Here is a 25,398-nt window from a genome sequence, read left to right as displayed (position 1 = left end):
GGACCTGTCACTTGCACAACAGGAGCAGCGAGTGTCCCACCTCTGCGACCCTGCTGGGCCCTCAGGCAGGGTGGAATCTCTTTTCCTCCTGTTGTGCAAGTGACAGGTCCTGGATGGAAAGAGGGTGTCAGCCTCCTAGGGCAGCCCTGGCCCCAACCCCCCAGCTCTGAATTCTCCACCCAAGCTGGAGAGAGATTGGAAAGTGGGTTCTTGGCAGGCACCCACACCCCAGGCTGTTGGATTCATCCTGGCGCTGGGGTGACTGATGCTGGCAGTCTCCTTTAGAAGTTTCCGCGTGAGGACTTCGGAGAAGTTTGTTTAGGCCCCCGTAGACCCGTACCTCCCCCCAGGCTTAGGATACGGGCACCCCCTTGGCAGCGGGCAGTGACTGTCCTTACCTTTGACCTCAGCCTCTGGATCCCCTCTAGGCACTGCAGTCCCTCCACATTTCTTCTGATCTAAGTTAGTTGGGAACTACCAGAGGAGGTGCCCCCTGCCCACACAACTGCCCCCAGCCCCCTTCCTGTGGCCTTGGGTGTCCCTGTGGGAGGATCCAGAGGGCTGAGCTCAGAGTCCCTGCCCCCAGCTCTCAGGGTCTGGGGTCCCCTGGCAGAACAGGCCTATGGAGACCCAGCCTTGGGCAGTGGGGTATTCCTTGTGGCCAGTGGCTGGTGGTCTCTGGAGGAGTGGTGCTGGTGGGCCTGTAGGTGGGGGACAGAGAGGCTTTTGAGGGTGGAGGTGGGGAGGAGGTCAGCCAGGTAGAGGGTTGGCTGAGGGATTCCTGCTGGAGACAAGGCTGAGAAGAGGGTCAGATAGGATGGTTCAGCTGGCATGGGGACCAGAACCAGGTGCTTGTAGGGTGCTCAGTCCTTGATCAGCTGCCCATGTCCCCTGGGGAACTTGCTAAGTTGGGGAGTAGGCTAGGGGCCCTCAGTGCCCATCTTGGCCATCTTCCACCTGTGTCCTGGAGAGGAGGATCCAGGGATGCCCACCCAGGTAGGGTGGCATTGCCTTTGGTCTGGGTGGGGCTGTGGAGAAAGGTGTCCCAAGGTCCTGGGCCAGCACAGCCTGTGAGCTAGCGGCCATATTGGTGTCATGATTGGCCTCTGGGAGGGATGCTGTTGACCTCTTTCCTTCTGAACACTCCACCTCTCTAGGGCCCCCGGCCCCCGCCAGCCCGGTAGCAGGTGTGATTCTTGGCACTCTTTGGGACTGTGTGTCTGGGGACAGAAGAAGTCTGTGGGAGCTGATGAGGGCTTCAGGACAGGGTTAGATGCTTCCAAGATAATTGTGTCTCCTGTATAATCTGGGGGGACCTCATCTGGGCAGCCCCTCCCCTAAACCAGAAGCCTCCATCATCTATTTTCCCATGTGGCCAAATACATAGGCAGGTAGTCTCTCCTTTCCTGAGCCAGAGAGGGGCCTGTCGGGGGGTGGGGCTCAGGGACAGCCCATTTCAAGTCCTGGCTCAGGCCTGGTAGGCCTCACAAGTCTGTCCACTTGCTGTGCAGAGATGACTGATCCCTTCTGCGTTGGAGGAGGCCGCCGGCTCCCAGGGTCCACCAAGAGTGGACCTGGGAAGGATGGAGGCCGGAATGAGGTCCGACTTCCTGTGCTGCACGACCCACCAAAGTTGGGTAAGAGAGGTCAGGCCAAGGTCAACTCCAGGCAATCATCGCAGGCAGCCAGTGCTGGGTGTGGGACTCCTCCCCAGCTCCCAGCTCCCCAGTGGTCCGGCTCCTGGGCTGCCTGGGCTCTTGAAAGCCTTCCCAGGGTGGGGGCAGCCTGGGGCCCTGGATTCTTGTCCTAGGCTGACCATAGTCTCCCATTCCCCATGCTTCACTATGGGGGAAGTGGGGCTTACTCCAGGCCTGACCAGCCCCCTGGGTGGCAGGCGAGGCCGTGGGAAGCAAAGCTTCTAAGTCTTGGCATATCATGTGTTGCAGGGATGCCGGTGGCCCGGGGTGGGCAGACAGTGCCCAGCCAGGCCCCCCTCTGCTTTGACTCGGGAAGTCCAGCCAGTGACAGGACCGAAGGGAAGAAGAAGGGGCGTCCGAAAGCTGAGAACCAGGCCCTCCGAGACATTCCTGTGAGCTCCTTGAAGGCTGGGGTGGGACTCACACTGGGATCTGCCTGTCATGACCACTGCCCTGCCTTAGCTAGCTTGCCATACATCCAGCCCCAAGCCCTTCCAGCCTGCATCAGAGGGTCGCTCCATGCTTTAAGGCTTCGTGTTGTGGCCTGGGACCTAGTGGACCACGTCTGTGGGGCTTTAGAACAGGTGTAGTACACGGTCGCTGCTTGGAGCAGCCTGAGTCTTGCTGCAGTCCTGAGGTGCGGGGGTTCTTGCTGCCTGTCTGCCCTGCAGGCCTGGGGAGGGTGCTGAGTCTGGGGCTGGGCTTGGCAGAGGCCCAGCTGGCTGAGGGGTCAGCAGCCTCGCCTTTTCCATGCCCAGCTCTCCCTGATGAACCAGTGGAAAGACGAATTCAAGGCACACTCAAGGGTGAAGTGTCCAAACTCAGGGTGCTGGCTGGAATTCCCCAGCATCTACGGGCTCAAGTATCATTACCAGCGGTGTCAAGGGGTAAGGGGCGGTGGGGCAGGGAGGAGGAAGAGGCCTGGGGCCCACCCTGCCCCACCTGCCTGTGTAGGGTGTGTGTGGGCAGTGGCCTCAGGCTGTCCTCCCCATGTCTGCCCTTTCCTCTCAGGGCGCCATCCCAGAAAGGCTGACCTTTCCCTGCCCCTTCTGTGAGGCTGCCTTCACCTCCAAGACCCAGCTGGAGAAGCACCGCATTTGGAACCACATGGACCGACCCCTGCCTGCCCCCAAGCCTGGGCCAGTCAGCCGGCCGGTCACCATCAGCCGGCCCGTTGGAGTCAGCAAGCCCATTGGAGTGAGCAAACCTGTCACTATTGGCAAACCTGTGGGTGTCAGCAAACCCATCGGCATCAGCAAGCCAGTGACGGTCAGCAGGCCTGTGCCGGTCACCAAGCCAGTGACGGTCAGCAGGCCTGTGCCGGTCACCAAGGCTGTCACGGTCAGCAGGCCTGTGCCGGTCACCAAACCCATGCCAGTCACCAAGTCTGTGCCGGTCACCAAGGCAGTGACTCTCAATAAGCCAGTGCCAGTCACCAAATCTGTGCCGGTTACCAAACCGGTGACCATCAACAAACCGGTGCCGATGACAAAGCTTGTGACAGTTACGAAACCCGTGCCGGTCACGAAACCAGTGACGGTCAGCAGGCCCATTGTGGTCAGTAAGCCAGTGACGGTCAGCAGGCCCATTGCCATCAGCAGGCACACACCACCTTGCAAAATGGTGCTGCTGACCAAGTCTGAGAACAAAGCTCCTCGTGCCACAGGGAGGAGCAGCGGTAAGAAAAGGTATGGGGTCTCCTTCTGGGTTGGAGGTGGTAACAGGGCCCAACGTGGGCCCTCCTGCCCCTCACCTGCCTGCTCCCTGCAGGGCAGCGGACAGCCTGGATGCCTGCCCCATCCTGCCAAAGCAGGCGAGGCCCGAGAATGGGGAGTATGGCCCCTCCACCATGGGCCACAGCTCGGCCTTCCAGCTGAGCACAGACCCCAGCGGCAGCCCCCTCTCCCTGGGCAGCAGGCTCTTGGGGAGCAAGGAAGCACCGAGGGCCACAGGCCCTGTGTCCCCACCTGAGGAGGGAGCGGAGCGCACAAAGCACAGTAAGAGGAGAGCGGGGGGGCAGTGGCTGGCGTGGGGTAGCTGTCCGCTGGCCCAGGCTTCCCGATGGTTATTTGACCAGAACCTCGGGCCCTGTCTTCTCTCCCCCGAGTCAGGAAGGAAACAGAAAACACCCAAGAAGTTTACAGGGGAGCAGCCGTCCATCTCAGGGACCTTCGGACTCAAAGGTAGGGCCCTGGCCAGTTGCGCATCTGGAGCTGGATGCACGCACAGTGTGACTGCACCCTCGGCTCACAGCTGCCCTCCTGTGTATGTGCACGCAGGCCTAGCCAAGGCAGAGGACAAATCCCGCGTGCACCGCGCCAAGAAGCAGGAGGGGCCGGGCCCCGAGGATGTGCGGAAGAAGGTGCTGGCTCCGGCTAGTACTGTCAGCAAGGAAGTGCCGGCCCCCACGGCCCACCCAGCTCCAGGTCGGGGGGCTGCCGGGAGGCGGGGCCCAGGACAGATCTCAACTCTGGGGCAGATCCTGGACCACAGGGACTGGGGGCTGAGCGTGGACCGTGGGTCCTGTGCTTGGCGTCCAGGGCGTCCGGGAGCCCCCACCAGTCCCTGAGGCCCTGGCCCTGCCCCACAGGTGGCCCTGAGGAGCAGTGGCAGCGGGCCATCCATGAACGGGGGGAGGCCGTCTGCCCCACCTGCAACGTGGTCACCCGAAAGACCCTCGTGGGGCTCAAGAAGCACATGGAAGTGTGTCAGAAGGTAAAGCTGTCCTGGGGTCCGGGTGGGGAGGTGCTCAGAGTCAGCGTCTCACGGCCGGGATGTGTCTGCAGCTGCAGGACGCTCTCAAGTGTCAGCACTGTCGGAAACAGTTCAAATCGAAGGCCGGCCTCAACTATCACACCATGGCCGAACACAGCGCCAAGGTACGCCCTGACCCGCCCACCACTGGCCTCCTAGTCCGTCCCACCATGCCCTCCCTGCCCTGCCCGCTGACCTTTCATCACCACATGGCGGCAGAGCGTAGTGGCTCCCATGCCTGACCTTGGACATCTGTGGCCCTGACCCTGGGCAGGGGTGGGGCCCTGTGGTGGTGGGGATCTTAAGGCTGGGCCTGCCCCCCAGCCCTCTGACGCTGAGGCCTCGGAGGGGAGTGAGCAGGAGGAGCGGGAGCGGCTGCGCAAGGTGCTGAAGCAGATGGGGAGGCTGCGCTGCCCTCAGGAGGTCAGTGGGACGGCAGGGTGTGGGGCACACGTGTGGGATGAGGCCCAGCCTCTTGCCGGCCACTTACCCAAGCCCGACCCCAGGGCTGCGGGGCCGCCTTCTCCAGCCTCATGGGCTACCAGTACCACCAGCGACGCTGTGGAAAGCCTCCGTGTGAGGTGGACAGCCCCTCCTTCCCCTGCACCCACTGTGGAAAGACCTACCGCTCCAAGGCTGGACACGATTACCACATGCGCTCGGAGCACACGGCCCCGGTGAGCAGCCCGTGGCCTGGGTCCTCCCTTCCTGGGGGCCGAGTGCATGAGGAATCGTGAGCCTGGGACCCTCCCCGCAAGGTGCCTCTGTGTTTGCTACTCATGGCCCATATGCCCCATGGCTCCTGTGGGTCACTCTGGCCTCCCTGCTCTGCAGCCACCTGAGGAGCCTGAGGACAAGACCCCTGAAACTGAGGACCTGCTGGGAGTCGAGCGGACCCCCAGCGGCCGCATCCGCCGCACGTCAGCCCAGGTGGCCGTATTCCACCTGCAGGAGATTGCAGAGGACGAACTAGCTCGAGACTGGACCAAGCGGCGGGTGAAGGACGACCTGGTACCTGAGACTGCCCGGGTGAGGACGTGACTTAGCTCCGGGTCCCTTGCGACGGTCCTGCCCCTGTGACCTAGGCCACTGGTTGACTGTCCAGGTTCAAATTTGTGGAGGACGCACTTGAGATCCTTAGAGCAGTTGCGGGTATCTGGGCTCAGCCCTGGCCTGGCACTTGGGAGCTCCCCTTTTGCAGGCCCACTGGGCTCACCCCGATGTGCACCTGTTTTTACAGCTCAACTACACTCGGCCAGGCCTCCCCACGCTCAACCCCCAGCTGCTGGAGGCATGGAAGAATGAAGTCAAGGAGAAAGGCCATGTCAACTGCCCCAATGATGTGAGTTGGGGCAGGCTGGTGGGGTGGGTATGGGGACACTGGGATTCAAGGACAGGGAGCTCGGGTATGGCCCTGGGTAGGGGGCCTCCAAGTGACCAGCTTACCTGTGACCCCTGGGCCCCTGTGGGGTCCTTAGATGGAGAGGTCCAGCCTGCCCATACCCCAAGATTCCTGGGGCCAAGCCCTGCACTCATATCCACTGAGCAAGGGGTGCGTGTGTATTTGTCGGGAGCATCTGCTGGGAGGTTCTCTCTCACGGTTGTCTCCTGTCCCCAGTGCTGTGAAGCCATCTACTCCAGTGTGTCTGGTCTTAAGGCGCATCTTGCTAGCTGCAGCAAGGTCAGTGCCCAGGCCCTTTGTCAGGGTGGAGCGGGTGCTCGGCACTCCCAGCCAACCCCTAGAGGTCCCCACGCGTTGTGTGTGTGACCCTACCCCACCCCCATGGGGCAGCCTCCTCCATAAGCGCAGGGACTGGCCAGGGCCCAGTGGCCAACCCTGCCCAGGGTACTCCAGCCCTGTCTGTGAGTCAGTCAGCCCCAAGTTGTTCTGCCCACAGGGGCTCCTTGTCTGTGTGGGTGTAAGAGGGCACACTGACGTGGGCTTGGGGTGAGGGCCCTCAAGAAAAGGCTGCAACGGGCGCCTGGGTGGCTCAGTTGGTTAAGCGACTGCCTTCGGCTCGGGTCATGATCCTGGAGTCCCGGGATCGAGTCCCGCATCGGGCTCCCTGCTTGGCAGGGAGTCTGCTTCTCCCTCTGACCCTCCTGCCTGTCATGCTCTCTGTCTCTCATTCTCTCTCTCTCAAATAAAAAAAAAAAAAAGGCTGCAACCCTTCCCCAGGGTACCTGCCTCTTCCCATCCTCTCTGTGTCCCTCACCTTCCCGTAGCGGGGGCAACTCTGAGGTCCTGCCACAGAGAAGCCTCATGGGTCCCGGAAGCCCACCTGTTGAGCACCCAGCCAGATGAGCTGTGGCTGCCCCAACCAGAGGTTGGGCACACATGCAGGCAGAGAGGCAGGTGCCCTGGTTGGAGCTGGTGCTTCAGGTCTTCCAAGGGGTGGGGGTGGGGTCCAACCTCTGGGGGCCAGCCCGCCCTATGCCTTGCAGGGAGACCACCTGGTGGGGAAGTATTGTTGTCTGCTGTGTCCGAAGGAGTTCAGCTCTGAGAGTGGCGTCAAATATCACATCCTCAAGACCCATGCAGAGGTGGGATGGGCTGAGCGCCCTGCTGGGCCTGGGCGGGAGTGTGGGGTGTGGGGGGGTGGGAGGGTGACGCTTGTATGGCCTTGGAGTGAGCAGCCAAAGTTGAGAGATCTGCTGGTTTCCCTTCAGCGGGGCTTCTGGCTTCCCTGGAGGAGCAGAGAAGCTTGGGTGCCACTCAGCCACCTTAGCGCAGTGGCCTGCCTAGCCCCAGTGCCCAGCACCTCCTGCCCCAGGGTCTGCATCGTGTATTTTCTTTCCAGAACTGGTTTCGTACTTCGGCAGACCCACTTCCCAAACACAGGAGCCAGGACTCACTGGCACCTAAGAAGGAGGAGAAGAAGAGTCTGGCGGGCGGAAAGAAGCGAGGCCGAAAGCCCAAGGAGCGGACCCCTGAGGAGCCCGCGCCCAAGATGCCCCCCCGTCGGGACGACTGGCCGCCAGGAGGCAGAGACAAGGGGGCCCGGGGCTCCACTGGCCGGAAGATGGGAGCCAGCAAGGCCCCTGAGAAGTGAGCGTGGTGGCTGGCAGGTGGGTGGGGCCTGGCCCCCACACTGGACACCAGGTCCACTCTGTTGAGGGCAGGGGTAGCTGGCTCCAGCACCTTCTGCTCTCCAGTTCTCCATCCCCCACCCCTGCCTGTTCATCTGTCCAGTGGAGGCAGCCAGCCCCTCTCTCCTACCTGAAGGTGGCCCCCCCCCCGGTGCAGGCTATGGAGGGCACACAGGGCTGGGGGTCCCTTGGGGGAGGGCCTGTGGCAGTAACAGACACGCAGCAGTGTGCAGGGACATTCACAGGCCTGGCAGAGTCGGGGGCCCCGGGTGGGCAGGAGGAGGGTCTGCAGCTTAGGCCTCAGGGCCATGGGGCGGTGCAGGGCAGGCAGAGGGCCTTCACCGTGTGAGCTCCATGCCCCGTCTGCTTTCTCAGGCCCAAGGCTTGGGGGTCCTTGGTGACCCATGGTTCTGGGCTGATGAGGGCACCTGAGCAGCCTCACCTCTCCACCCGACACTGGACCCCAGCACCCCCAGCTACCTCCCAGGACAGACCCTGAGTCTGACTGCTACCGTGCTGACCTGACAGCCTGCCCCACCATGGCCTCCCTTGTCCTTCCGCCTCTGGGTCCTCTGCTTCTGTTCTCTACCTCTCCAGGCCTGCCCTCCCCTGCCTGTGCAACCCTTGCTGTGCTTGGGCCCCTGCCCCACTGGCCCCTGTCCGTCATGGTGGGTGGACTCTCTGCCATCCCATCTCCATGGGTGCTCCCTGCCTGGGGCGAGGGGAGGGTTCTGGTCTGACCTGCAGGGCTGCAGGAGCAGGGGGTGAGGGGGCCACGGTGGAGCACAGCTTTGCCTCCAGTCTCCAGCTTCGCTAATGCCACTGCTCTAGGTTGGGGCAAGTCCAATGGGTTAGAGATGGGCCAATCTAGGCTCTGGGGTCAGCCTGGGGCCCACAGGCATGTGGGGTGGGGAACTGGGGCCCAGCCCTGAGGAGTAATCCCTGTGGGAATCAGCCTTCTGTCTGCTGGTCTTGGTTGGCTTGTAGCTAGGCTCCCATGGGAGTCCCCATCCCCCCTTTTTTACCTGCCCTTTTGTTTCTGGTTGTGTGGTCTTTTGATATGAGAGCTAAAGGCCAGGGAGGGAGCTTGGCCAAGGTCACATTGTGTTGGTGGCAGCTCTGCAGCTCTGTGTTGGGCCCCGAAGGGGATGGCTAGGTCTGCAGGTTGGCTAGGGTTCAGGCTGGAGCTCAGGGCACCCAGAGGAGGCGGCCACACTGCCTCTGGTCTCCTCCCTGGGCCCCACCTTCCAACTTTGGCAGTGTAGGGAGGAGGGGGATCCTCAGAGCCCCTGGGTTTGGACAGAGGCTGTTTCCCACTGGGGGGCGGGGGTGGGCTGAGGGCTCGGTCTTGCCGATCCTGGACGATGTGAATTTTGATATTTGCCTGTGTGCGTGTGTCTCCTGGGTGTAGTGGATGCCAGTCTTGTTGCTGTGACAAGTAACAACCTTTTTTTAATTCTGTTTTTTATACAAAAACACAACAATCTGACATTTTGGTGCTAAGGGTTTCCTGGTGCCGACGGTGGATCTGGGGACTGAGAGGGTGTCTCTCCCCTGCTCAGGGAGGCAGTGCTGACTGGGCACCTCTCTGCCCCCCCACCCCCAGCTCCCGTCCTCATCTAGTCCCAGGAGAGGAGAGGGTCCCAGTCGGGCTCAGCTCTCCTAGCTCTGCAGTAAGGAGACAGGTTCCAGGGGGGCCTCTGGGGCACGTCATGCTGCCTGTCTCCAGCTTCTTCCTTTGGCCAAAAGGCACTGACTTGGGCAATCCTGGCCTGATGTGGTAGGGAGGGGGTGTAGAGACATGGGCTACCCCCAGTCACACACACCTTGATTTGATCAAAGGGTAGAGGCATGGGCAGATGGGTGTGATCCAGTGTCAAAGGTCAAGGGAGGGCAGTGTGGGCAGGGCTTTGGACTGCATGGGCAGAAGGGTTTTCTTTTCTGTGTTCTGGGTGTCACTATGGTGTACAGCTGGTGGGGGCAGAGCTGGGGTCAGGCAGCCACTTTAGGGGCAGCCTTGGGCAGGGCTGGCAGGAGCCCTAGGTGCATTTTGTCCTTGTCACCAGTGGCTGGAGGAGGTTGGACCTCAACACCTCTGCTGGGGACGGCCGTCCGCCCCAGCCTCTCAGGTACTTGGCCCTTGGGGAGTGGGGGGCTGGTTTTTTGCTGGGGGGTGAGTTTCCAGGTCGCCCCCTGAAGTCCACAGATGGTCCCTGGTTTGGGAACCCCGCCGAGATGTGTGGGAAGAGGTGGGGTCCTGGGTAACTTGATGTTTAGCACTTTAACCCCCTTCTTTGTCTTTAAAGTGGGTGTGGGGAGCTGCTGCCAAACGTGGCTGTTGGGTCGGACCCCTCTCTCCCTTCTTCCTTTCCTGCTTCCCATGCTCTGGTGAGTGGCAGTGGTGAGCTGGTCAGCAGAGCCCTCCTCCAAAGGGGGCAGAGCCCTGGGGGGCTCAGCAGGATCTGCCCATCTCCCACTCTGGTGGGCGTTCAGCCAGGTAACCACCTGGCCTTGATTGACACCTTCAATGAGAGGGACTGGCGTGGCAGACCCCCCGGGGCATGATGGGCACGGACCCTGCCCAAGACCCAAGCCCAGGGCACAATGCCAGGTCCCTTTCTGAAGATCTACCTCTGGCCCCGCCCACCCCCTCCCCCACCCTGCCCTGAGAACAGGAAAGGGCCGACTCAAGGGGCTGACACTTCACACAAAAATAGGATGCACTTTATTTGCTTGTGCAAAGGCAGATGAGGGTGCATCCTGGTGTGATCAGTGGCCCTCCCAGCCGTAGCCCCCATCCTGTCCCTCCGGTTCAGAAGGGAGAGAACGGGTGCACCCTGATCTGCGGAGGGCAGGGCTGTCCCGGTGTGTCCAGTTCGGTGGGCCCCAGGTGGCTTGCCCTGGAGGCCTGGGGTTCGGGGGCCTGGCCAGCACCTCTGGCCCGGCAACCACACATCCTGTGCTTTGGGTTTCTTGGTTTGGGTTTTTTAATGCCAGTTCTCCGTACATAAGTGCATTTTGAAAGAGAGGTTCCAGCTATCACTTGTAACCATATATATACATATATATTCTATCTACAAAGTGTTTATTTGCAAGATGTTTTGACGGTGAGCTCGGGCCCTGCCCACCTTGTGACCATCTGTCCCCGGTCCTCGTCCCCGCCTCCCCGGCCCACAGTGGCGTGGGGGTGGGCCATCAACTGTATGTATTAAATATGACTGTATCAAATAAATGTTTATTGATTTTTTTCCAGGGGCTTTGTGCGGCTGAGTTTGTGGTAAAGCTCGGGGTGGGAATTCTTCCCCGCGGAGGACCCCCGCTCGCGGCGGGTGAGGCCGGACTACAAGTCCCGGCATGCATAGCCGTACGGCCTCGTGGGACTTGTAGTTCGCGGGGCGCGCCAACGGGTGCGCGGCGCAAGGCCCCGAACTACGACTCCCGGAGGCCCGTGCGGCCGGCTCCGGAGGCCTGCCCTGCGGCCGGCGGCCCGCGGCGAGGCCTTCGAGCTCCATGGCGGCGCCCCCAGCCTCTGCTGACGCGCCCCGCTTGCCTCCGCCGCCCGCTGCGGCCGGAGACGGGCCCCCCCGGCCGGCGGAGAGGAGCGAGACCGCGTGCGAGGACCGGTAGGCGCGGCGCGCCGAGCACGGGCTGGGGGCCGCGCACGCCCCCTCGCGTCTGCCGCGGGAGGGGGAGGCCCCGTGAGCCGGAGCCCCCGCCCGCCGTGCCGTGGGGCGCTGGCCTGCGGGCAGGGGCGACCGCGACGAGCTGGATCTGGACGCGCGAGGGCTGCCGGCGCCCGCGGTGGGCGGGCCCCCGGGGCCTGGCGGGGCTGGCGGCGCGGGGCCGGGAGGTGGGTCTGCGTGCACCGCTGCTCCGGGGTGGCCCGCGGAGACGGGCCCGTGGGCAGGCCTGCCGGATAAAGCGGCTTCTCCTGAAGTTGACTTCGGTGTCCGTCCCGAGGGGCTGGAGCGTGCGCCTCCCTTACGCTCTGAGGGCCACGCGGGCCCTGTCCCCGCTCCTGCCTCACCCGAGAGGCCAGGGTTCGTGAATCTGGAGTGCCTTCCGACTGCCCACCGTTGTGCCGCACCCCGAGGCTCTGTGGAGGCTTTGCAAGAGTTGGAGGGGTAGAGCGGGGAAAGAGCCATTTTGTCACCCTGACCGGGGAGACGGAAGAGGCCAAGAGGAAACGGGCTCCTACTCCCTGCTTGTGGGGCCCGGCCCACCGGGGGTAGCGGCTGGGCCCTGCTCTGGAGCCCCCCGCCCCCCGCCCTTGAGGGCTGGCTCCTCGCTTCTGGGTCTGAACTGTCTCTTAAGGAAGGCTCAGCGACAGCCACAGGGCGGGGGTGGGGGTGGATCCAAGGAAGCCTTCTTTCCATCCCGGGCATCTCATCTCGGGGATTGGATGATCTTTCCGCGGCAGAAATGCTGTGTGCCTGGACTCCTCCAGGATGGTCTGGGTGCCAGGGAGCCACTGAATTGGCAGGGAGAGGAACGAAGTGAGGGGTCCAGGAGCTGCCCTGAGGAGGCTCACACCTTCCCAGCGAAAAGTGACTAGATCCTGGCACAGGGTGACTGAGTCTCGTAGACCTGAGTCTGTGACACCTGGCGGTTCCAAAGAGTCTTTGAGTTAGGCCGAGATCGGAGAGGGCAAGGCCAGATGAGGTCTTGAGAGAAGCACTCCCTGAAGACATGGACCGGTGGCAGCTGCAGTCTGGCCCCCACCCCATGTGCAGAGTTAGGTTGGGCACAGGTGCCCCTCACGGTGCCCAGGGAGGCAGAGGTCGGAGGAAGGGAGCCAGGACCCGGCAGTGGCATGTGTAGATTCTGGCGTGCTTCTCCAGAGGCCCATGGGGTCTGCCTCGGAACTGCCTCTGGACTTGACAGTTACATTCCCCGATGCTGGTATCCTGAGCGCTGTTTCCTTGCACGCCCTCCGAGGGCCCCAGAGTTGGGTCTGGTTGGCGTCCAGGTGCCTGTGCCTGTGCCTGTGCCCCTGACCACCAGTCCAGCTTCTCCATCCACATCATTGCGGCTGCATCCGTGTGCTTTGTCTGTTTGCTCCTTTAGAGGGTCAGGGACCTCGAACACCTTAGCACTGGACATGCTGGTAGAGAAATGAGCATGGTGGTGATAACGGGGAACCCCTCAGGCAGTCTCCCAGTGCGGTCCAGGTGGAGATGGGTTTGAAGCTATGGGAATGGAGCGAGGCCTACTGGACCCGTCCAGAGCAGCAGGAACAAGGGGCTTCTGCAGGGAGGTTTCCAGGGTAGGGTAGGGGCCATGCAAGTCTCCGAAGCCTGTTTCAGGCCCTTCAGGGCTGTAGCCGCCCAGCCCCCCCCAGTACTTGATCTGTCCTGAGAAAGCCCTGATACCTCTCTGTCCCTGAGCCAGTCTGGGATCCCTGGGGCCAGGCCCCAGTGGATCAGCTCCTCCCTCTTCCATCTGGCCTCATTTTTACTCATCCAGCAAATTTCCCAAAACCCGGACAAGGTATCAGGCACTGGTGGAGGCCCTGGTGCCGCACGCCCCAACTCTGCAGCCCTGCCCAGGACAGCTCCCGCCTCCGAAGTGGGGACTAGCCCCGGCCCATGTGTCCAGGCCAGGGGTCAGGAGGGAGAGGCTCTTGTGGGCAAAGATGGACAGTTCAGTCCTGCCTCCAGGTGCCTCCGGACAGGGAGGCAGATACATCCTTGTTACCTGGGCGGCCAGGAGAAGCTGCTCCTGAGGCAGCCTCCAGGAGCGGCCCCTCTTCAGGTATGTAAACCCTACATGGAATTTTCTCTTTCCTGAGTCTCCATGTTGTTAGAAGCCAAGTCAGGAGGAAAGCTGGAAAGGAAGCCAGGGACTTAGGGATGCAGACCCCTTTACACACTGCAGTAAAGATCCTTTGGCTGACCCATCCTCAGCAAGCTGAACCCATTCTTCCTCCTGCTGCCAGGCTAGAGACTGGCTGTGTCCCCTGGCTGAACGCAGAGCTCTGGGTGGCCTTGGGGGATGTGCTGGAGCCTAGCCCTGGAGGGGCGGGGCAGGCGGCTAGAGTTTCAGGTTTGTTTATGCCTCTAGAAGGCACCTTGGGGCCAAGGGTGTGACACAGGGCTCAGCACTGACATTCAGCAAAGCTCCCGATTTCCCCAGATTTCCCCGTTCTGCTGTGGGTGGGTAGGAGGGGGTTGGCTCTACAGTCCCAAGCAGGCCCGAGGTCTGGAGTTTTTCCCATGGTGTTCTGGGGGGTGTGGGGTGCACTGTGGTCCTCAGCAAGCCTGGGCCAGCAGTGTACCAGCCGGTGCACAGGAGGAGCAGTTCACACCCAGGGCCGGCCTGAGCTCTGCCAGGCCCCACGACGGTGTTCTTTTCAGCAGGGTCAGTGCTATTAATATCGGGAGGGCACACAGCCCCCAGCCGAGTGATCCTCCTAATGCCTGTGGCCTCAGCCTCTGAGGCGGCCGTGGGTCCTGTTCTTTCCACACGGGGCTCTTCCGACCCCTCCCCCAGCTCCTCACCTGCTGTGCTGCCTGCCCACCCATGGAGGGGCAGTTCAGGTGGCCCCTGAGCTGTCCTGGGGGGCTGCTGTGGGTCTGAGAGGCACAGTGGAGATGTTCCTGTACACACCTGGGATCACCCTGCTGCCCGCTGTCCCCTGTGTCCCAGCCATGAGCAGCCCCCCAGCTTACCCTGGCATCAGGATCTCGGGGTGCTGGGCCCTTGGAGCAGAAGGCAGGTGAGTGGCAGGCCTGTTGTCTCCCGTGGCTGTGGTGAGGCAACCTGCCTTTGCTGTGTCTTGGCCGCTTGCAGCCCCGTGCATCATGTGTCTAATCGATGTCAGGAGACAAACAGGCTGGGTAGGTGCTCTTGAGGGGCCAGGCTGGGCTGGCCACCAGCAGGGGCTCTTTTTGCTTGGGGCTGTCTGTTACAGGTGAGTCTTTGTCTGTCGTGGCTCATAATCCTTTGGTTTGAAATTACCTTTTGTCACTGTGGCCAGACGCACCCCGTCCTTCTGTGGACTGGGTAAAGAGATCTTTGGTGCGACATTCCCATTTCCAAGGTCGTGTCGCTGAGAAAATGGGGTGAGGCTTGCTCTGAGGTCACAGCAAGGCTTCCTCCCTGGTTCCCAGAGAGAGATGGGGCTTTGGAGACCGTGGAGCTGGGCTTGGCTGCACACCCAGCCTGATACCATTTAGACCCATCACACGCCCTAGATGGGGCGGGTTTCTGGCAAAGCTCTCTCTGGCCTACTTTCTGCTCTTCTGGCGCATGGGCACTCTTCCCTGGGACGGTGTCTGCCCCAGGCTGTTGGCAGCATGAGCCTCAGAAGTCGTCCGTGGTCGTGGCCATCACTACCTCAATGGGACAAGGAACCCTCACAAATAAGGATTCAGAGTTTCCTGTTGGAGAGGTGCACCGGGGTGAGAAGCGGGGGATGGGAGCAGGCGTACACGGCCCTGAGGCAGGCCCGGCTGTGAGGGAACTTGCTCAGCACCAGCACACAAGCGCGTGTTCAGGAGATGGTGAGGCCCTCCTCCTCCTTTGCAAGTCAGGTTTTCCACAGTAGAGCTTCCTCCCAGAAGGCACAGAGGGAGGGGCCGGGCTGGACTTTGTTTTCTGGCCCCCATCACCTCCAGGGCCATCTGTCCTTTGCGGGGTACGTGGGCTGCTTCTGGGAGGGCAGCGCCAGTGAGCACCGGAGGCTACTGCTCTGTGCTGTTAGGGGAGTTTGTCCAGGGCCTGGAGACACCTTTGCTTGTTCCCTCCTGCCCCCCCCCAGTCTCCCCCACCCTGCCGTGTCCATCTCTGGCTTGACAGAGCGGGAATGTGGGCGGTACGCCTGGGATAGCTCCAGGCTGGGCAGAGTCCCCCACACACTGACTGTTGGGTGGCAGTGCCTGTCTCCAGAGCCGCAGAGGTGACACCGAGCACATAGACTGGCTAATTACCTCCACTGCTGGCTCCTTGTGCTGTCCCGACAACGAGGAGCCATGGCAGCCGTGTGTTGTCTGTCCCCCGGGATGGTGCCACGTGGCTCCTACCCTGCGATGGCTGGTTTCTCACTGCTAGGACTTGTGCTGTGGTTGTCCTCGGGGCTCTCAAGTGCTACTGGTGTGACCTGTCCCGCCTTTGGCTTTAGCGAGTTTCTTCCACCGCCTCCGACCCCCAAACATACAGGCACACCGTCCTCCTGGCTCTTGACAACACCAGGTGCTACGGGAAGACTGCACAGCTGGGAACACCAGTGTTCCCAAGGTGGAGATGCCCAGGCTGTTCCAGACGCAGGAAGGCACTCTCGTGGCCCTCGGCAGGCTGATACCACCCTCACTGGCCCGATTCCTGGCACCTCGTGGCCTCGCACTGCGGGGCGTGGCAGTGGTAGGGGGCTTGGTCTGTGCTTAAGACGTTTAGCGTGGCAGGAGCCCCAAATCCTGGTCCCCAGGGCGGTCTTGGCAGCTCTGTGTCTTTCTCTGTGCATCCCGTTTTGCTCACGTGTACTCATATTAAGGTGTGTGCAGGTGAGCTCTCTGCATTTGCTGGGTTTATAGACACGGGTTCACGTCTTACTGCAGTTGGCTTTCTCAGCTAAGCGGACTTCAGGACACCTTCCCTGCCTGTGTCCTTCTGAGGCTTTCATGCTAGTACGGTGAGCAGTGTGCATCCCTGGGGTCCCGGACCAGGGGTGCACAAGCCAGTGGTGCAGGCAGCGTCCTGCAAGGCCGGACTTGCCCAGTACGTCTGCATGACTTCCTGCACGTTCCTCCCACCCGCTGGGGGCTCTGCCCAGACAGTCAGCAGCTGCGGTGGCCACCACCGGCCTGGAAGCCTCTGGAGCAGGTCCGCGAGGTGATAGTTTGGCCAGCCCAGCCGCTCTCTTCCCCGAGCTTGTCCTGGCCCTGCGGCCGTCTTTACACCAGGCTTTTGTGACCCAGCCGTCAGCACACGCTGAGCAGGCGTCAAGCACACACTACCGCCCAGCTAGCCGCCCAGCCAGCCGCCCAGCCAAGTGGAGTCTCCCCAGAGCTGTCACTGTTGGGATTCGAGGCGTTGGGCCAGCAGTCACACTGTGCCCCTTATGAGCCCACAGGGAAGCCAGCATGCCACCGGGCACGGGGGCACAACACAGGCTAGAGCAGGACACAGATGCTGTCCGTGCCTCCCCCAGATTGGGTTTTCCGGCCTGTGGCTCCTGGGGTCTCCTGCCTTCTCGGTCTGCAGTGTGCTGGAGGGCAAGAAGCAAGGGCTGCCCTACGGGCCTCCAAGCCCAGGGACTCCCTCCTGCACCCGTCCCCTCTGCCAGCCTGCTCAGCTTTCCTGTCAGCAGCCTCTCTGTCCAGGACCCCCCCTCCCCATGTGCCCCTCAGGGTGGCAGGGATTGGATCTTAAGAGTGTCGTGGGAGGGAACATAGTCCTTGATGGGGTCCTGACTGCCCTGCTGTGCCCCCCTCTCATCCTAGGGGACAGGGGCCAGGCCCAGGATGGCACTCCTCATTTCCCCTAATGCTGTTTGCGGTCCCTCCGAACGTGTGTGGGCAGTGACAGTCCCAGGCCAGGAGCCCTGTGGATGGGCTGCAGGGGGCTTTCATGTGCCCCCCGGTTGAGTCCACCCAGCTTGGCGGTGCCTGTGTGCCTGCGTGGGGGGTGGACCCCGTGGCTGGCCACGCCAGGCCTGACACAGGATGTCAGGGTGGCTGGTGGCCCTGGGCAGAGGCAGGCGTGTCCTTCTCTGCAGCAGCCATGCGGAATCCTTGGACAGGCTCCTCCCGCCTGTGGGCACCGGGCGCTCACCCCGGAAGCGCACCACCAGCCAGTGCAAGTCTGAGCCACCCCTGCTGCGCACCAGCAAGCGCACCATCTACACGGCCGGGCGGCCGCCCTGGTATAATGAGCACGGCACACAGTCCAAGGAGGCCTTTGCCATCGGTAAGTAAGGCAGGACCTGTCGAACCCCTGAGTGGCCCTGCCACTGATGTGAGCTGCCTCGGGCCCCTTGGGCTGTCAAGCCTGGGGGGCAGGGGAGGGGAGCTGCAGGCAGAGTGTTGGGCGGGGGGCCCCCCTGGAGCCGGGCTGGGGGGCTGGCCCTGCTGCTCTTGCCCAGGGTCGCGCTGCCCCCTTCCACAGGTCTGGGAGGTGGCAGCGCCTCTGGGAAGACAACTGTGGCCAGGATGATCATCGAGGCCCTGGACGTGCCCTGGGTGGTCTTGCTGTCCATGGACTCCTTCTACAAGGTGAGGAGCACGCCTGCCCGTGCAGGCCACGTCTGCGGAGGGCCTGGATGCCCCTGCCCCTGCCCCCGCCCCTGGCCCTGGCGTGGTGTGGAGGGGCCCACAGAGCCCCTAGTGCCTCCCCCCACAGGTGCTGACCACGCAGCAACAGGAGCAGGCCGCCCACAACAACTTCAACTTCGACCATCCAGATGCCTTCGACTTTGACCTCATCGTGTCCACCCTCAAGAAGCTGAAACAGGGCAAGAGCGTCAAGGTGCCTGTCTACGACTTCACCACCCACAGCCGGAAGAAGGACTGGGTAGGCCTCGTGGGCTCGGGCTGTGCGTGCCTGCCTGGGAACATGGCAGGCGACCAGCTGCACGATTCCTTTGCAGAAAACACTCTATGGTGCAAATGTCATCATCTTCGAGGGCATCATGGCCTTTGCTGACAAGACGTTGCTGGAGGTGAGGGCAGGGCTCAAGGCTGATGGTCCTGCTGGGAATGCCCATCCCTGCTCATCTTCCTGCTTCTCCTGTGGTTCTAACCTTAAACTTGCCTCCTCCACGCAGGCCGAGCCACTCCCTTTATCCCCGTGGTATGTGGTCACCTGTCCCATCCCTGTGGTGCAGTCACTGGGTGTTGGGTGGGGAATGGCTGCTCTCCAGAAAGTGGGTCAAGGACATTGGGTGGAACAGACCCCCCACTCCCGCAGAGAGAATGGAAATGCCCTTGGTGGGGGAGGCAGCCTGAGGAGGGTGCAAGCCCTGGGCCAGTGCCTTGACCTTCTCTTCTTAATGCTTGCTCACCTTCTTGTGTGTGTTTTCTCTGCTGCTCTCTGGGGCCCATGCGGTCAGTGAGGTCAGAGTGACCTTGGGGCAGTGGTTCACATGTGCGTGCACGTGCGTGCTCTTGGCTGGGATGGAGACGGCCTGTGTCTGTGCTGTCCGACCCCTGGGAGGCATGCACAGCTGTGTCCTTCCCACCAGGCCCTGCTGTAGGTGGGTCCTTCTCCTGCTGCTGCTGAGGCCCATGAGGGAGGCCTGTGCTCTGGTCCTTGTTCCTTGTAGTTCTGAGGCCAGTGAGTTTGGGCTCAGGCTCAGGGAACCCTGTTGCCCACCATGCAGCAGTACCCAGCCCCCCAACAGCCCCTTTAGGCCGGACCTGAACTCACCAAACCCAAGCACTGTGGTGGGGCGTATGGTGGGGAGGGGACACGCCCCCTGTTCCCCTGATATGTGTGAGGGCACACAGACAGCTGACAACCCACAGTGACGGTGCCAGCTCTGTCCTGCCTCTGTGGCCAGGGTCCGTCCGGTGCCCTCTGACTAAGCCTCTGGTGGATAGTGCCCCCCACCCACCATGTACACACCCCCCAATGTTTCTCCACACCCTTGCACTCTGCCAGCCAGACTGCAAGGTGCCCCAAGGGCCTGGTTTGCTCCCAGGCCAGAGGTCTTTGCAGGAGCCGGTCCCCAGGTCGCCCACACCGGCCCCGCTCAGCGCTTCGCTCTCCCCATCCAGCTCCTAGACATGAAGATCTTTGTGGACACGGACTCCGACATCCGCCTTGTGCGGCGGCTGCGCCGGGACATTAGCGAGCGAGGCCGAGACATCGAGGGTGTCATCAAGCAGTACAACAAGTTCGTCAAACCTGCCTTCGACCAGTACATCCAGCCCACCATGCGCGTGGCAGACATCGTGGTGCCCTGGGGTGAGCCTGCGGACCCACCTGCCATTGGGAACGTGGGCAGAAGGGGCCTTGGGACCCCATGTGACCCTCCTCACCTGTCCCAGGGAGCGGAAACACGGTGGCCATCGACTTGATCGTGCAGCACATGCACAGTCAGCTGGAGGAGGTGAGCCAGCCAGGCCGGGGCCCGGTCCCTGCAGCCCCCCAGCCCCAAGCCCTGCTCCCCTGCTGCCACTGTCAGAGGCCTGCTCTGCGGCCCCCGTGTGTTCATGTCCCCGCCGTGTTCTGGCCCTCCGGTGTCCCTGTGCCGGCCAGAGGCAGCTGGTTCCCTGAGAAAGCCTGGGGGGCAGAGGTGCCTTCTGGTACTCCCAGCCTGAGCTGGGCCTTGAGTGTCCCTCCCAGACCTTCAGGGGACCGTTGGGTTTTAGTGCAGGGTCCCACATCCTGAGCACTCCAGGAGGGATGTCCCAACCTGGTTACGTGCCCTGGGCCGGCTAAGGGCACTGCCACTCTGGACGGGCTTCAGGATGGGGTGCTGGAGGCCCGAGGTCTGAGGCACGGAGCCTCAGAAGCCCTGGCTCTTTGTGCCCAGTGCAGAGGGTGCCCAGGTCACAGGCCATAAGAGCTGGCTCCCCCCCGTGGTTGGCGGCCACCCGGGACTGTCCCTTGGGACTGTGGCAGGTCTGCTCCCGGGTGGGGGTGGCCTGGCGGGCCGTGCTGTCCGGTGACTGCGAGGTGAGCACCACCACTGACGTGCCACCCCATTCCCTTGTGTCTCCCTGTGTTGCCGCCGCAGCGTGAGCTCAGTGTCAGGTAAGACTTCCCACACCTGTCTGCAGACGGAGGCACTTCCGACATCCACAGGCAGTGCGGAATTTGGGTTGTCACCTGGGCAGGTGGGGGGGTCCTCTCCTGTCATGCCCATCCATGGTGGCAGCCCTGCCCCGGGCGCAGAAAGGATGGTGTGGTGGCCCCCACACTGCTTTTGTCTGTCTTTGCTGGCCGATGAGGAAACTCAGGCACAGAGAGGTTAAGGAACTTGCCCAGGATCACACAGTGCCCTGACTCTGTGCTGGTCAGACCTCTCTGGAGGCCTCCCCCCGACATGGGGCTGGTTGCATGGGGTCTGATGCCAGAGGGCACAGCTGTCCTGAGCCAGCACTGCTGGGCCCCCCAGGTCAGTGGTCACAGGCATATCTCTCAGCAGCCAGAGGGTCCTCTGCCTGATCTGGGGGTCCAGTCTCGATGCCCCCAGATGGTGGTGAGGCCCCTGCCCCCTCTGGCGCTGGACCCAGGGCAGAGAGAGAGCCAGGAGGGGCTCTGAACGCACCAGGGGAGAGCAGATGAAGCACCATCCCCCACAGTGCCCAGCAGGAATGACCTGCCTTTAGCCCAGGCTTTCTGTGGAATCGGGGAGCACCAGGAGAGCCCCCAATTCACACTCGGGAGCCCCGAAGCTGCTGCCTTGGGAATGGCCCTTGCAGCGTGCTGCCCTCCCACGAGTCACCGCTTGGCTCTCATCCAGACCAAGGCACCTGCAGGTCTTGCCCTGCCGGGGCCCCCTGGAAGCCTTTGTCGTGAGAATCAAGTTTCAAACTTGGAAAAAAAAAAAACAAAAACGCCTAAATGCAGCCGGCTATTTCCCCTTCTCTGGCCAGCCAAGGAAGTGGTGACCGGGGGCGGGAAGCGGGGCCCGGCAGCAGGGTGTGTGCAAAGCCTCCCCGGGTCTCCCTGTCGCCCTGCCACCTGCCTTTTCTCTCTATCAGGCCAGCTGGTGGCCGCGGGGACTCGCTCCCTTGCTAAATGGTCTTTTTCTCTTTGTTCTTTTCCTCCTCTTTGTAAACCCTTGGGTTTCCTGCCCTGTTCCCTCCCTGAACACACTCTTCACCTGGCGAGCAGAGGAAGCTGCGCTGGGATATGTGAGGACAGAGTGCGCGCTGGTTGTGGTGCTGCGCTGTGCGCTGTGTGCGGGCGGGGGGGGCTGCTCCCGCACGCCCTTGCCCCTCCCCGCCCTCTGCCCCGCCCCTTCCTGCCCCCTCTGCTCCGCCCCGCCCCGCCCCGCCCCGCTGCTCCTTTCCCCACCCCGGGCATGGTGCAGCAGGGCCGGCCCTGAGCCAGATTTGCCCGCATCTCCCGAGGGGGCTGCCGTACATCACCTGGAGGGAAGGGTCAGGGCGAGACTTGGTCCTGAAGTTCAGCTGTTCCCCAGAGAGACATGTTCTGGGATTGAGGACCAGGTGCCCATCCTAGGGGCTGAGATTCCTTTGCCCTCCCGCTGCCTGGTCCCCTTTTGCTTTCTCCGTGCAAGCGCAGGAGGGGATCTGGGCTGGGAGGGGAGGCTCACACCACAGCCCCTCCCTTTCCCACCTGATGGTCAGCTGCTCTGCTCAACCTTCGCCTGATGGGAGTATTCGGGGGTTGGGGCCCTCCCTCCAGATCAGCCACAGGGAGGCGGCGGCCCCCACCTGCACAGCTCATTATCCCCATCACATGCGCCCCCACACAGTGTCCGGAGTGGGAGGATGGGGCTCTGGGAGAAGACACCCCTTCTTGAGTCCCCAAATGGTTTGTGTTCCCAGGGCCGCGCTGGCCTCGGCGCACCAGTGCCACCCCCTGCCCCGGACGCTGAGTGTTCTCAAGAGCACGCCGCAGGTGCGGGGCATGCACACCATCATCAGGTGAGGGCCCTTGTGTGAGGCGAGGTGGCCCCTGACGGCCCACACCTCAGCTTAACCCAACCGGTCCGCAGGGACAAGGAGACCAGCCGTGATGAATTCATCTTCTACTCCAAGAGGCTGATGCGGCTGCTCATTGAGCACGCGCTCTCCTTCCTGCCCTTCCAGGTGCGGAGCGGGGTGTGGGGCGGGTATCTGGGACGGGCGGGGGGCGGCTCCCCGTGCTCACGAGCGCCCCCACGCCCTCTGTGCGCAGGACTGCGTCGTGCAGACCCCGCAGGGGCAGGACTACGCGGGCAAGTGCTATGCGGGGAAGCAGGTACCAGCTGGGGCGCAGCCCGGGGGCCGAGCTGGGGCGGCCCGGGAGGTGGGAGGTCCGGCCGGCTCATCTCCCCCTACCTCCGGGCCCCCAGATCACTGGCGTGTCCATCCTGCGTGCGGGTGAGACCATGGAGCCGGCGCTGCGGGCTGTGTGCAAAGACGTGCGCATCGGCACCATCCTCATCCAGACCAACCAGCTCACCGGGGAGCCCGAGGTGCGGTGGCGGGCCTAGAGGGCAGGGGCTGAGGGAGGCTGGGGGGTCTGGGGGAGGGACATCAGGGCGGGGAAGGGGGCAGCGGGGTCGCCTGAGAGGCGGGGGCGGGAGCCGGAAGGGCAGCTCCAGGTTTGGGCCGGCTCTGACTCTGGCTTCTCTCAGCTCCACTATCTGCGGCTGCCCAAGGACATCAGTGACGACCACGTGATCCTGATGGACTGCACAGTGTCCACGGGCGCGGCAGCCATGATGGCTGTGCGTGTGCTCCTGGTGAGTGGCCACGTGGGGCTGCGCGCCGCGGGGGGCTGCGAGCGGCAGGCCCGGGTGGAGATACACTGGCCCCTTACGGCGCAGGACCATGATGTTCCGGAGGACAAGATCTTCCTGCTGTCGCTGCTCATGGCCGAGATGGGTGTTCACTCGGTGGCCTACGCATTCCCACGAGTGAGGATCATCACCACGGCAGTGGACAAGCGTGTCAATGACCTGTTCCGCATCATCCCGGGCATTGGTGAGGCTGCCCGGGGCTGACCAGTGGTGCACCAGGGCCTGGTGGGCCTGAGTCCCCACCACATGGGCCTGCTTCTTTCCCCAGGTAACTTCGGTGACCGCTACTTTGGGACGGACGCGGCACCTGACGGCAGCGATGAGGAGGAAGTGGCCTCCACAAGCTAGCTGCCCGCCCTGAGCCTTCCTGCTCTTGCCACCACCCAGCGTCTTCCTGCCTCATGGCCTTGCTTACAGACATGTCCTAACTTATTTTAATTAAAAAGGGTATGACGGCTGTAACTTACTCTATACATTTTATAAAATAAAGTTTGGGAAAATGAAGCCGTGCCTGGTTAGCTGGGGGCCCTCGGGTGCTGTCCTGCCTGGGACCTGGGCATGAGGAGTAGCCCCAGCCCCCAGGCTGCAGGGCACCATGGGGAGGAAGGGAGTTGAGGAGCCTGGTCAGAACCTCGCCTTATGAGCGGCAGAACAGGCGTTCCTGGTCCCGCACTGGGCTTTCCCTGTAGTCCAGGCTCAGTGTCAGATTTAGGAGGACAGAGCTGGGGCCCACAGCTTCTGGCTCTGCTAGGTGGGCCACTTGGTGGCCCCCTGGCCTGGACCTAGGGCTCTGGATCTCAAGAGGGAGCCTCTGCAGCCATCCACCACCCCCGCCCCCACCACGTGTTTGTGCCGTCAGGGAACCCAGCGGAAATCAGTGTGTGGGCGGCTGTAGGAGGGAGTGAAGCCTTGGTCCCTACCACTGGCAAGAGCCCCACTTTTAGGGGAGATGGCCACACAGCGTCCGTGGGCCAGCCATGCTGTTCAGGGCCAGAAACCCACCTCCAGCCCTGTCTTCATTGCTTCTGGGGTCGAGGACAAAGGCAGGCTTCTCTGGCTTCCTCCAGACAGCCTGTCTGTGGCAGGCCTGCCTGGGTAGGGTGTCCATGAGGCAGACCTCTGGGCTGCTGGGGATGGGCTGTCAGGCACCCCCAGTCTCCCTACCCCTCTGTTGTCCAGACCTGTGTCTTGCCTCTTTCCTGCCCTCCTGGTCTCCTTGGTCCCCCCCCTCACCAAAGGCCATGTCATGGAAAAGCTTGTTGTGGGGGCGGGGACAGGAAGTCACTGGGTGGGGGCCAGGCCAAGGGCAGGCAGATAAAGGCAAGAGGCTTGTCCAAGGGGTGGCCAGACACCAGGGGCAGAGAATCATCACAGGGCCCAGAGATCAGCAGGAGGGGCTTCTCCTGCCCAAGCTGGTGAGTGGACCCCTCTCCCATGTTCCAGAGCCCCCACTTACTCTGCCATTCTCGTGCTGTGTGCTGGGAACCTGGCCGGGCCCTGCTTAGGAGGGGTGCTGGGGCCCTGAGGCTAGGAAGATGCCTTTCTGTCAAACCAGGTCTTCCCAGATAAGGGACAGTTAATCAGGGGCCAGGGAGGGGCTAGGTCATTCCCTGGAGGCCTCCCCAGAGTCCAGCTAGGCGCTGACCAGATCCCCGAGATAAACCAAACCCACACATGCACATGCATGTACCAACACACACACACACATCTCACATGCTGTGGCACTCAGATGCAGCTGAAAGGAAAGGGCCCAGCTGCCCCCATCCAACTCGGCCACCAGCCCCTGGGGGAGGACAACACTGGGGGCCTAGGGCAAAATTGGGAGGCAGGAGGCCTGAACCAGAGGATCTGCCCCCTCAGGCTGTAGTCCGCTCATGCAAGGCAGCTTGGGGACGTTAGGCCACAGGCTAGGGGACTTCTTGAGCCCATTTCCTGCCAGGCCCCTGTGGCGGTGGTAGAAGTGGGTCACTTTCCAAACAGCACAGGGAGAGGGGTTTCAGGATGCCAATGAAAGGGAGCAATGCCTCCAGCCCCTGGGAGCCTCCTAGTCCCAGAGATAGGACCAGAACCAAGGTCCAAGACCCTCCTGGGGTAACACTCAACACAGCTTACTAGATACATCAAGGGATTCCAGTCTGGGGAGAAGGCTTGGGCCTTGCTCTCCAGGGATGGACAAGCCCATCCCTAGGAAACTCTCCGGCGGACTGACTGGGGGCTGGGAGCCAGGTGGCCCTTGGGCTGCCTTTCTGGGCATCTGGGCTCCTCTGGGGCCCAGCAGAGGCTGGGGGGAGGGGCGGGGCAGGCGCCTGGGGGAGAAGTTGAGGGGAGCTGGGAAGATGGAGCTACAGCCTGGACATACCCTGAGAGCTTGATAGGGGGAGAGGTGGGGGGGGTGCAGACTACCCTATACCTAGTCCAGAAGCTCCCACGATGCAC

The 25,398-nt window shown here is 62.5% G+C and overlaps 2 protein-coding genes across 10 annotated transcripts; both read left to right on the top strand.

Moving 5' to 3' along the window:
• Nucleotides 1-1,513: 1,513 nt before the first annotated feature.
• ZNF512B (zinc finger protein 512B) lies at nt 1,514-10,760 on the top strand. Its single transcript, XM_021677755.1, has 16 exons — nt 1,514-1,637; nt 1,947-2,089; nt 2,456-2,584; nt 2,709-3,385; nt 3,468-3,694; nt 3,809-3,880; nt 3,977-4,123; nt 4,288-4,412; nt 4,484-4,576; nt 4,776-4,874; nt 4,958-5,128; nt 5,286-5,480; nt 5,692-5,793; nt 6,070-6,132; nt 6,897-6,995; nt 7,253-10,760. The coding sequence occupies exons 1-16, from the start codon at nt 1,514-1,516 to the stop codon at nt 7,502-7,504; spliced, it is 2,718 nt and encodes a 905-aa protein (XP_021533430.1). The 3' UTR covers nt 7,505-10,760.
• Nucleotides 10,761-11,012: 252 nt separating this feature from the next.
• UCKL1 (uridine-cytidine kinase 1 like 1) lies at nt 11,013-23,452 on the top strand. Of its 9 annotated transcripts, none has more exons than XM_044919072.1 (15): nt 11,013-11,164; nt 17,260-17,447; nt 17,646-17,752; nt 17,880-18,050; nt 18,127-18,198; nt 19,256-19,445; nt 19,529-19,590; nt 21,324-21,343; nt 22,004-22,102; nt 22,174-22,267; nt 22,356-22,418; nt 22,513-22,635; nt 22,798-22,905; nt 22,990-23,146; nt 23,231-23,452. In XM_044919072.1, the coding sequence occupies exons 1-15, from the start codon at nt 11,052-11,054 to the stop codon at nt 23,308-23,310; spliced, it is 1,647 nt and encodes a 548-aa protein (XP_044775007.1). In that variant the 5' UTR covers nt 11,013-11,051; the 3' UTR covers nt 23,311-23,452. The 9 variants fall into 9 exon arrangements, with proteins under 9 accessions (XP_044775007.1, XP_044775008.1, XP_021533434.1 ...); XM_044919073.1 differs by lacking the exon at nt 21,324-21,343 and adding an exon at nt 20,221-20,237; XM_021677759.2 differs by lacking the exon at nt 21,324-21,343 and adding an exon at nt 20,221-20,237 and having other exon boundaries at nt 17,257-17,447; nt 17,880-18,005.
• The last annotated feature ends 1,946 nt before the right edge of the window (nt 23,453-25,398 follow it).

This window comes from Neomonachus schauinslandi, chromosome 10 (genome assembly GCF_002201575.2).
Source record: "Neomonachus schauinslandi chromosome 10, ASM220157v2, whole genome shotgun sequence".
NCBI classification, from domain to species: domain Eukaryota; kingdom Metazoa; phylum Chordata; class Mammalia; order Carnivora; family Phocidae; genus Neomonachus; species Neomonachus schauinslandi.
Note: the sequence above shows the minus strand (reverse complement) of the source record. Positions and strands in the feature narration are given on the sequence as shown.